Source organism: Bombina bombina, chromosome 3 (genome assembly GCF_027579735.1).
Source record: "Bombina bombina isolate aBomBom1 chromosome 3, aBomBom1.pri, whole genome shotgun sequence".
In the NCBI taxonomy this organism is placed as follows: Eukaryota; Metazoa; Chordata; class Amphibia; order Anura; family Bombinatoridae; genus Bombina; species Bombina bombina.
This window is the reverse complement of record NC_069501.1, coordinates 69,233,911-69,246,077: the sequence shown is the minus strand read 5'-3', so window position 1 is coordinate 69,246,077 and position 12,167 is coordinate 69,233,911. Positions and strand designations below refer to the sequence as shown.

Sequence of the window (12,167 nt, the reverse complement as noted above, 5' to 3'; positions counted from 1 at the left end):
TGATCTACATACCTGACGCCTTCCTCCCTTCTCTGGGTCTCTTCCCTTGTTAATCTCATCATAAGTCAACTGTTGACCAGGACGAAGTTTCTAAAAAAAAAGAAATAATTATAAGACAAAAAAGTGATTCTGAAAAAAATAGGATCCAGATGAAAATTAACAGCACTGTGTTTTGGTCTAGCATGCTCAATTTTTGTTACGTAGCTTTAGAATAACATATCGGCCAAGTCAATTATAGAAAGATGTGTAGCAGGGTTAGCCTAGCAGTGTGCTTTTTCAGTTCTGAGAAATAAAAAAACGATTTTCAGAGCTAAATTACATAAAAAAGGGCCAAATAATACAAGTATATCAAAAACTTGTTTTTTTATGCGTAACCAAAACTTTTTATATTAAAATCGCAAAGTGTTTCCTGTCCCTTTAATAACTCTTGTAATTAACTTTTGACTTTCAACATACCTACCAACCGTCCTGCATCCAGCGAGATTGTTACCGGTTGAGGAATATATCCCGCTTCAAGCCCGCACCCCTCAGTGTCTCAGTTTTAAGGGGCTGACCAAGCCCCGCTCAGACCCGCTCACTGAATGCTTTGACATTCTCATAAACCTCTGTACATGCCTAAGAACTGCACATAACACCTGCCCCCCCCCCCCCCCCATGTGGAGCACCTGCCACAAATATTACTGGTGAACCACAAGCTTTAAATCTCCTGCATTCCATGTTGGCTGTTCTGTAATGAATAACTGCACTGCATAAGAGCTGCATCCAAAACAATGGTTTTAAAAGCATTTACCATTGTGATTGCCTTAACAACATTTGCATTGTTTTGCAGTCCCAGGGCACCACTTGAAAAGCCTCTTGATCATTGCTTATTTCCTTTTCTGTGAGCTTCTACACATATCAAACAATCACTGTGAAACATGCCGCCGCTGGTAAGTCTATCCATAAACCTGTCAAAGACCAAAACCCCCAACACCAAACTGTCTCCCTCTAGGTGACATGCTGCCCCATCTTAAATATCTCCAATTCCTAACATGTCCTAAAACTTAACCAGAAATTTGTAGTTAAAATATCTTCCTTTTTACATAGAGATGTTCAGGTGATATTTTCTAGTCAGCTTTTTACAGATGTGCAAATTATTGAGCATATGAGTAACATGTATGTACCTTTAAGACACACAAGGAGTGCATTAAATCTGGGGCAACTGATAAGTTTGTATAAATCTCTGTGCTCTCGATCCTCAGAATTCTTTGTGGAACAATTTTGCAAGAGTCATATAGCTCCTCTCAAACTTAGAGATATGCATGCTTGTGATTGGTGCATATTCAGTGTGTTTGACTGACAGATATGTCAGCAGTGTGTCTCTCAGCTCCACCCTCCCTGGATGCTAACCAATCAGGGAAGTGCTCTCTGACTACATATTGAGCAACTTATGCTTTCACCCCTTGCTTTTGCATTGATGTTTATCCTGTTCCTGCCTCCTCTTTGTTGCTGGACTTCCTGCTGGTGACCTTTTCTGTGGTTGGAAACCTTCTGTCTGCCTTCAACTTTGGACTGTCCTGATATTGTCTCTGCATTTGGTGCAGTTAGTATTACTGCTTTGACTTTTACTGACGCAGTTTCCCTGGTCTAGTGCCTTATTGCCTGCTGTGCCTATGTGTTTACTTTGTCTCCAGCACTGACTTTGCTGCTGCTTGCAGCTTGTATTCAGCACATTGTATTTCCTTTGTTTAAGCCCAGAAGCGGGCTTTCCTTTTGTTGTGCCATGGAGTGGCATTTACTTTGTTTTACACAGAAGCTGGCATTACCTTTACTTTGCCCAGAAGCTGCATTTCCTTTGTTTAACCCAGAAGTGTGTACTACAGGCTTTCCAGTACCTTGCTCCTGAGACCAATCATACTTACCTTAATACCCGTGTATGCTCACCTTGCTCCTGAGACCAAGCCTACTTACCTTAATACCCGTGTATGCTCACCTTGCTCCTGAGACCAAGCCTACTTACCTTAATACCCGTGTATGCTCACCTTGCTCCTGAGACCAAGCCTACTTACCTTAATACCCGTGTATGCTCACCTTGCTCCTGAGACCAAGCCTACTTACCTTAATACCCGTGTATGCTCACCTTGCTCCTGAGACCAATCATACTTACCTTAATACCCGTGTATGCTCACCTTGCTCCTGAGACCAAGCCTACTTACCTTAATACCCGTGTATGCTCACTTTGCTCCTGAGACCAAGCCTACTTACCTTAATACCCGTGTATGCTCACCTTGCTCCTGAGACCAAGCTTACTTACCTTGATACCTGTGATTGTATAAGCTTCTCTGGGATCCCCCTTGTTTAGAAATAGAAGATATTCATGGCTTTGCTATTGCTTTTTGGCAACAAGAATGCCGCTAATTGTAAACACACGCCTTATGTGAAATTTCAGGCAGTGAAGGGGTTAATCAATTAGCTTGTAAGGTAAATTTTTGATGCAGAGCAGAGATTATTCCCATCTGACACCTCCCACTACCAGATCCATACCTGATCCCTCCCAAACAGCTTTTTTTCCTTCTCTCACCCCCCACTGGGCACCACCATCTTAGGTACTGGCAGAAGGTCTGCTAGTATGCAGTTTATGGCTTTTTTTTATATTAATATTGCCCTCACAGTGTAGTGATCACTCCTCCCACCACTCTTATTCCACCCCTCAAACAGCTCTTTAACCCTCCCCCTATTACTACTGGTGGCCATCTTAGGTACTGGCAGCTGTGTGTAGTGGTGCCCCCTCCCTCCCCCTCCCTGTGATCAATAATTATGGTGCCCGACTTCTAATTCCTCTTTTTCGGTAGTGCAGCCTCCCATCCCTTCCTTAAACAAAATTTCTGTAGCGTAGGGCCCCTTCCTTAAAATGCTTGGTTCTATATGTCTTTAAGTTTATCACAGTGCCACCACATATGCATATATGTACCTCTTTCTGCCCATCCTCTGTAACATAACTGTGTATTTATAGCTTCTGAGCTACTTGATCTTGTGGGGTAAAAATACCATTTAAATGCTACCTTCAAAAAGTTTTCCCTGAGGGAAGCGTTGGGTGAAAAGGAAAGACCTTGGGACAAGTTCATTTTCCATGTTTTAATTAAGCAGGTGTTACCTAAGTCTTGTTCCCATTTAAATATATGGGGTGTCTTTACTTCTTCGGAAGAGGAGTTGAATATAGGGTATAATATTGAAATTTGGCCCTTGATACAAGTTTTAGCTGGACATAAGGATTCAAAGGTTATGTTTGTGGGTGGTTTACCAGGACCTAAAACTTCTCGTAATCTGGATTTTAGCTGCAAATAATGGAACCATATGTTCTTGTCTGATGTGTCAAGTGACGCGTATTGGTCAAATGATATTATGTTATTGTTTACAAGAGCATCTGCGATTAGATGAAGGTCTTTGTTGGCCCATTTCTGTTAATGGGGTTACTCTGGATTTGTCTTGAATTAGAGGGTATTTTGTCATAATGTATGTTTAATCGCTACAAAGGTGTTGTCGGGGGTGTCTAAAATTTTTGGGTGTCCATAACAATCGATATATGGTCCATATCCATCATCTTAGACTCAATTTGAACCCATTGTGTATCAGTATCTAATTTGTACCATTGTAAAGTCTGGGCCATTCTTGCTGAATAATAATATGAGATCAGATTTGGGATACCAATTCCTCCGCTATCTCTAAGTCTACACATAAGTTTATTGTTTATTCTTGCCTTTTTTCCCTGCCAGATAAATCTTAAGATGTCGTTTTGTATTTTATGGAGTTCTTATATGGGGACTGAGATTGGTAGGGATTGGAATAGATATAGTAGTTTCGGCAACAGGGCCATTTTGGTAGTTATGATCCTCCCATAAAATGAGATTTTCATTTTCAAAAATGTTGTTATTAAACTTCTAATGTGTGAAATCATGGGTATATAGTTAGCTTGATAAATGGTGTAGATTTTAGCCGGAAGATTAATTCCTAAATATTTAAGTGTCCTTTTAGCCTATGAAAAGGAAAACTTTAGTTCCAAAAGCTTTTCAGTATGTTGTGGAAGTTTAACACTGATAGCCTCACACTTGTCCTCATTTATTATGTAGCTAGATAGGTGTCCAAAATTATGTATCAAAGTGTATAATGGAGGGAGAGATAACAAGGGTTTAGTTAAAGATAAAATTATGTAATCTGCAAACAGTGACACTTTATATTCTGAATTTCCTATTTTAATACCTTCTATATCTGGGTAATCTCTAATTTTAATTGCTAAAGGTTCAATGCACAGTGCAAAAAGAAGGGGTGACAACAGACACTCTTGGCGGGTGCCGTTGTGGATACTTATAGGTTTGGATTGATAGCCAGATAACTTTATATACGCGGAAGGTGTAAATTATAGTTGGAAGAGTTTAAAATCCTGATTTATCAGAGAGAGAGGTCGATAATTATGACAATATTGTTTATTTTTACCTGGTTTTGGAATAACTGCAATTCTAGCCATTAACATTTCCTTTCGGGATTTCATTACCTTGCATAATAGAGTTGAACAGTTTGACAAGTTGTGGGGCCACTAGGTTCTGTAAGATTTTATAAAAAAAAAGTCCTGAGTACCGATCAGGGCCTGGTGCTTTAGAGCTCTTAAGTCTAACTTGTCCTCATTTAAAGTTGTCATGCTACTTGTACTTAGAAAATGATGAGATTTTTGTAGTAGTCGGCGAATGTATCTAAAATATTACTTTTAACTTCCAATATAACAAAATAATGCTATTGATTTAACTAAAGCAATATTGAAGGGATGTGCAATCCAAAATGTTTCTTTCATGATTCAGATAAAGCATACAATTTTAAACAACTTTCCAATTTACTTTAACATCATGCTGTGCAATAGTAAAAGCAGAGCCCCAGGCGGCTAACTACTGATGTGGTAAGTGCTGCAGTTCATTTGCTGCAAATAGATATTCTGTTTTTGCACTGCAATGGTACAAGCAGCGTGTATAGGAGTGCAACTAAAAACACCCCCCCCCCCAACACACACACACACACAGCACCCCTGGAGAACTGCCACAGTTTCCAAAGGCTTAGCACCAAATTCTTAATGCAGTGTAAGGGGTGGGGGGAGGCAAAGTTTAAAACAACATTTAAATGTAATAATGTCATACTCTGGTACCTTAATCCATTTTATTATTAAAGAAATGCTCCCTCTTCAAATTGCAAGGAGAAAACACATGGTTAAATCTCCCAGGCGTAATGCATTACATCTGAGAAGGCCTCAGCCAGAGAGTATCCTTTTAAATGTCAAATAGAAAGAGATCACCTTTCAGGAGTGTTACAAGCCTGATGTATGAATAAAGGTCCTATTTAAGAAAGAAGGTGACTGGAACAGTATTTATTTGATGTATACTTATGTATCCACCAATCACTGCTCACGTGATTAAAGAGACAAGGGTCTCACAAATTAGAGCATTACATTATGGTACTAGAATGTCCTTTTAATAGGAGAATTCCCATTAAACAAGCACATCAAACCAGTGATTTCACATTTTTATTTCTTAGCATTATTATAAAATTGCAAATATCTATCTACAGCACTATAGAAGTGGCACATTCAGTTCATACTTACGCTATAGGGGTCATACTCACGCTATAGGGGTCATACTTACACTATAGAGGTCATATTCATGCTATAGGGGTCATACTTACACTATAGGGGTCATACTCACGCTGTATGGGTCATACTCCCGCTATAGGGGTCATACTTACACTATAGGGGTCATACTCATACTATAGGGGTCATACTTACACTATAGGGGTCATACTCATGCTATAGGGGTCATACTTACGCTATAGGGGTCATACTTACGCTATAGGGGTCATACTCACGCTATAGGGGTCATACTCACGCTATAGGGGTCATACTCACGCTATAGGGGTCATACTTACGCTATAGGGGTCATACTCTTGAGCTTGGGGTTGCTGCTTGGTACACTACAAGAGAGAAAGATGTTTATGCAAATCATATGTTTAACTCGGTAAATATATTTATCACATCCTCTGAGTAATCTTTTTTTCGGTACCTGCTCTCATTGGTGATATATTTGCTGCCAAGAGGCTCTCAATTTTTTTGGGTTTTTCCTTAATTTCTTCTATTTTGTATACATTACGCTTATGGTATCCTTCTTATTTTTTAAATAATATTTAATTAATAAAGTTAAAGGAATACTAAACCCAATCATGATTCAGATAGAGCAGGCAATTTTAAGCAACTTTCTAATTTACTCATTATTATTTTTCTTCATTCTCTTGCTATCTTATTTGAAAAGCAGGCATCTAAGCTTAGGAGATGGCCCATTTTAGGTTCAGCATCTGGGTAGCGCTTGCTGATTGGTGGCTAAATCTAGCCACGAATCAGCAAGCGCTACCCAGGGTGCTGAACCAAAAATAGTATCCCTTTAATGTTTTAAATAGTGACTCAAAAACTCTCTCTATTGTTTCCATTAAGATGCCAGATTTGTTCACAAAAGAAACACAGGCAGGCAGACAGACATTAGAAAGATACACAGATGGATAAATATACAGACAGACAAACAGAGAAATAGATAAATACATTTGTGTGCAATTTTTATTTTTTCATCGGAATAGTTAAGATCACATCTATATCCCAAAAATATGGGAAAATCACTTAAGAAAATGTGTTACATTGTTCTGGCAATCAAACACCAGTTTGAAGATTGAGGAAGAACTGTTCTATTTGGCTCAGACACTACAAAATGAATGTGTCTTTTTCAGAACAGTAACAGAACAGGAAAGCTGGAAATTGACAGAGCTTTATTAGATTATCACTGTCTAGTTTAGCCCTTGGTAGAAGCCAAACCTCTTATCACCCTGTACCAGCCATCCCTTCCTTCAGTGCTTATTGGCACCAGCTGAAGGTTGCTGTAATCCCCATTAATGATGTTTATATGTGAGAGTCACTCCAAGGTGCTAATCTTCATTAGATCATGCAATTAAAATGAACTCTGACGATTGCTATAAATTGTGCAGTTATATATAACAACATAGTTTTATAGTTTATTTAATACATGTATCAGCAAATGACATTTAGCAGAAGCTATTGTTGTTATTAAAACTACTGACCTTTTCTTTAAAGAAAAATGCTGTGATGATTATGGCATATAGGAACAAGACCAGATCCAAAACGTAGCAAAGCTTAGGGTTTGTCAGACCGAAGACTTGTTCTGCCTCTGTAAATGGGAATAAAAAAGGTTTATTAAAATAAGAAACGACTGGAGAACCACTCATATCGCTGCATTTAACAAGAACAGCTGTCACACTTTTATATGCTGTATTTCTAAATATAAAAGCAAAAGCTACAGTTTTTGGAGTGGCTGTTGGAACAGGACTGGTACATACTGATAAAAATGTGAAATAAAAGCTGCAACTTGCTCCTAATAAAAATCCTTGCGCAATAATATTTATCCAAATCCCAAAGCAACAGAACACAAGTAACCTTGCATCCCATTTACTTTCAATAGAAAGCTCTAAGCACACACATGATTGCATAGCCAATTAGCACATCAATGCAAGAATCCCCACTTGCTTTTCCCAAAAGTATTCTGTATACATTGTTACCATTGCCCCAGAGAACTCTGGGTAAGATATGCAAATGAGATATACAATATCTCATGCTTTTTACTTCCAGTACTGTGTTTAACCACAGAAACCGTGTTAAGGGATAGGTGCAGCAAAAACAATGGTTTGTCTACCCCATAATGGGACGTCTGTGGTTAAACACAGCACTGGAAGCAAAAAGGATGAGATGATGTATATATCATTTGCATATCTAACCCAGAGTTCTCTAGTGCGCTTATAGGTGTCTAAGATCCCTTTAAGTGACCAGAGTTCCCTAAAAGTTGTATAAAAAAAATAATTATTACCATTCTAGTGACCATCATTTGCTCTCTAGAGGGGTATGAGATTTCTTATTTGAATGATGTAAATTCCCTCTTTCATACATGCGTTTTAATCTTTAGAGGGCTGGTACTCATTTTATCAGCATCCTTAAGGGGCAAGGGCATAATTCCACCAATTTTAGATGAGAGGTTGTATGTCCCTCTATGTAATGTGCGGTCAATATATATTCTGAGGAGAGGGGTTTCATTGGCAGAATCCCTTAGATCAGTTTTTCTCAACTGCGGTCCTCAAGTCCCCCCAACATACATTCCATGTTTTCATTATAGCTGAACTTGAGCACAGGTGAGATAATCAGCTGATCAGTAACAATAGTAACTAACCTGCTCTCACCCATCAGCTGATTATTTCGCCTGTGCTCTAGTTCAGCTATAATGAAAACATGGAATGTATGTTGGGGTACTTGAAGAAACACTGCCTTAGATGTTAAGGGTTTTGTGTCCGAGGTCTCAGGGGGGATCCTTTAGGGGTTAAGGGGGTGCTTACTTTGGTGTTCAGGTTAAGCTATTGAGGCCTGAGAATGATTGTGGACTTCCAGGTACAACCCTTAGTGAGGTTTGCCCATGTAAAGGTTGGCATAATATTTCTCTCCAATGCCGGTGACATTTTAATAATCCTGCCCCTTAGCCTTGTACTTTTACATAGGCTTAATGCCAACAGTGTAAAGCACAACATTTATACAGAAGTTAGAATTTTAAAGAGAGAGGTAGAGTCAACTGATTTTTTTTAAATATAATATTAATTTAGATATGTGCACCTATTCCTGTGTTTGAATCCACTTAAATGGACACTGAACCCATTTTTTTTCTTTTGTAATTCAGAAAGAGCATGCAATTTTAAGCAACTTTCTAATTTACTCCTATTATCAATTTTTCTTCGTTCTCTTGCTATCATTATTTGAAAAAGAAGGCATCTAAGCTTTTTCTTGGTTTCAGTACTCTGAACAGCACTTTTTTATTGGTGGATGAATTTATCCACCAATCAGCAAGGACAACCCAGGTTGTTCACCAAAATTGCGCCGGCATCTAAACTTACATTCTTGCATTTCAAATAAAGATACCAAGTAGGAGTAAATTAGAAAGTTGCTTAAAATTTCATGCTCAATCTGAATCACAAAAGAAAATTTTTGGGTACAGTGTCCCTTTACGGTTAAAAAAGGGCTCTATCATTATACTGTAGCTCAGTCACTTTCAATATACTCTTGGATATGATCTAGTAGGCCTTGTTAACAATAAACTGGAAGGAAACCCTGTGCAGTAAATAAAATAAATAAAGATTAAATAAATAAACAAACAAATAAATAAAAAGCAGCAATTTTAAACAACTCTCGACTTTACTTCCATTAACAAACAGTCTTTATATTTACCTACTGAGCATGTGCAAGAATTCACAGAATATACTTATATGCATTTGTGATTGGCTGATGGCTGTCACATGGTACAGTGGAAATAGACATAACTGAAATTTGTCAGAAAAAAATCTACTACTCATTTAAAGTTCAGTCTAAGGGGCTGATTTATTAAGATGCAGGCGGCATACGCTGTCTGCATTTATCATTGCATAAGCATTCCTTGTAAAATGCTAGTGCAATGCCGCCCCCTGCAGATTTGCGGCCAATAGGCCGCTAGCAGGGGGTGTCAATTATCCCGATCGTATCCGACCTGGATGATTGCTGTCCGCCGCCTCAGATGTGGCGAATGAGTTAAGGAGTATCGATCTTAAGACTTGCACAAGAAACCGCTGCAATTCCAGCTACATAAAACTACCCCTTAGTGCTATTACATTGTCTTGTTATCATGTATTTGTTGATTATGCAAATCTACTGTATTTACTTGTTCTTTAGATCATATACAGCAGACATATATTTAAGATAATTTAATTCCACACTTCAAGAGTCATTTGTGGAATCATGTGACCAGCAGACGGCTCCTCATCAGCACTAGAAAAACAAACTTTTATGATATGTTTCTGGCTTCTTTCTTCTTCCTGCCTATAAAAAGAATTATTGAACCGCTAATTTGTTAATCAATTACTGAGCAAAATGAATGTCCCTTCAGGGTATTTACTTTGTGTATTTGTTCAGCTGGTGACCAGGGAGCACAATACATACTGGGTAAAATTACAAACTCATAAAATAAACAGCGCATTGTTTTCAGATGTATCTAAAATAAAAAGATAATCCCGAGGCAGCATCATGTGACCGGGTGATCAGTTACTAAGACCACAATGCTGCAGTCACAGTGGGCAGAGTTAATAGTCACTGTTTTATAAATAAATATTAGGTAGATATTGTCTAACCACAGCTTGCACATCCTAGGCTGGTCATGCAGCTGGTATTTTACTATCATGACTGATATTTTTAGCTTTCAGGCTATTAGAAGTAATATGGAATAAACAGAAATGAGATGCTGGTAAGGCAGAAACCATTATAAAAGACATGGTTCTGTTTGTATATATTTAGTTTCTGTGTGATGTTGTCTAACCATTACCTAAAAAAATGTGGCAATCTGACTCCTTTAAATGCTTTTTAATTGGTTCCCACTAAGTTAACCAGGGAAATATAGTGCTGCTCTTTTACTTAAAGGGATAGTAAAGTATAAATTAAACTTCCATGATTCAGATTGGGCATGTAATTTTAAACAACTTTCTAATTTACTTTTAGCATCAAATTTGCTTTGTTCTCTTGTTATTCTTAGTTGAAAGCTCATATGCTAATTTCTAAGCTCTTAAAGGCCGCCTCTTATCTGAATGAATTTGACAGTTTTTCAAGCTAGAGAGCATTAGTTTATGTGTTTCATATAGATAACATTGTGCTCATGCATGTTAAGTTATTTAAGAGTCAGCACTAATTGCCTGAAATGCAAGTCTTTTAAAAGATAAAAGATAAGGGGCAGTCTGCAGAAGCTTAGATATAAGGTAATTACAGAGGTAAAAAGTACATTTCTATAACAGTGTTGGTTATGCAAAACTGGGAAATGGTAAATGAAGGGAGTATCTATAGTTTTGAGCAATAACATTTTTGGTGTTTACTGTCCCTTTAATCAACGTAACATACAAGCTGCGAAATCCCAGTAATTTAAACATCTGAGTGATCTAGCTACAGATTTACCCCTGTGGAGTCGTTAGTGGACTCTGTGGAGGTTTCTCCACCAATACCTTCTTGGCTGTTACAACTGTATGGAAGCCAGACAATTACTGTAGGGGCGTTACCAGTGCAACTGCCAACATGAGGGAGCACAAGGCAGCACCTACTAAGGCTCAAGTAAAGGTGTCCCATGGAAGCAGCTCCCAGTTACATAGTGTCCCTAGGATCTGCTGCATATAAGACTAAGATCTGGTCTTTGCAACACAACAAGGATCTAGTGCGTGTAACACTTTAAGACCTGGTGTGTGTAACATTAGGATCTGATTTATGTAACATTAGAATGTTGTATAACACTAAGCTCATGTGCATGTAACACTAGGATCTGGTGTTTGTAACACTAGGATCTGGTGTTTGTAACACTAGGATCTGGTGTTTGCAACAATAATATCTGGTGCATGTAGCAAGGACCTTTTTGTAACAATGGGATTTGGTGCATGTAACACTAGGATCTAGTGCATTTAACAAAAGGATCTAGTGTTTCCAACAATAGGATCTGTTGCATGTGACACTAGGATCTTTTGCATGTGACACTAGGATCTTTTGCATGTAACACTAGGATCTAGTGCATTTAACAAAATAATATGGTGCATGTAACACTAGGATCTAGTGTTTGTAACAATAGGATCTGTTGCATGCAACACAAGGATCTAGTGTTTGTAACACTAGGATCTAGTGCATGTGACACTAGGATCTGATGCATGTGACACTAGGATCTGGTGCATGTGACACTAGGATCTGGTGCATGTGACACTAGGATCTGGTGCATGTGACACTAGGATCTGGTGCATGTGACACTATGATCTGATGCATGTTACACTAGGATCTGGTGCATGTGACACTAGGATCTGGTGCATGTGACACTAGGATCTGATGCATGTGATACTAGGATCTGATGCATGTGACACTAGGATCTGGTGCATGTGACACTAGGATCTAGAGCGTACAAAAATATGATCTGATATATAGAACTTGTGCACGTGAACTATTTATAAAACTACTATAATTTTTCTTTGATAATGGAGAATTAAATGGATGTAAAACTCACATTTTTATG

At 38.3% G+C, this 12,167-nt stretch overlaps 1 protein-coding gene across 2 annotated transcripts in view; it reads right to left on the bottom strand.

Moving 5' to 3' along the window:
• Positions 1-12,167, bottom strand: part of CD247 (CD247 molecule) — a 341,193-nt gene that overhangs the window by 103,670 nt on the left and 225,356 nt on the right. For both annotated transcript variants that reach the window (XM_053705859.1, XM_053705860.1), the window contains exons 2-4: positions 7,135-7,241; positions 5,941-5,985; positions 13-90 (exon numbers count right to left, since the gene is read on the bottom strand). In XM_053705859.1, the coding sequence (XP_053561834.1) occupies positions 13-90; positions 5,941-5,985; positions 7,135-7,241 (230 nt within the window). The remainder of the gene's footprint in view (positions 1-12; positions 91-5,940; positions 5,986-7,134; positions 7,242-12,167) is intronic.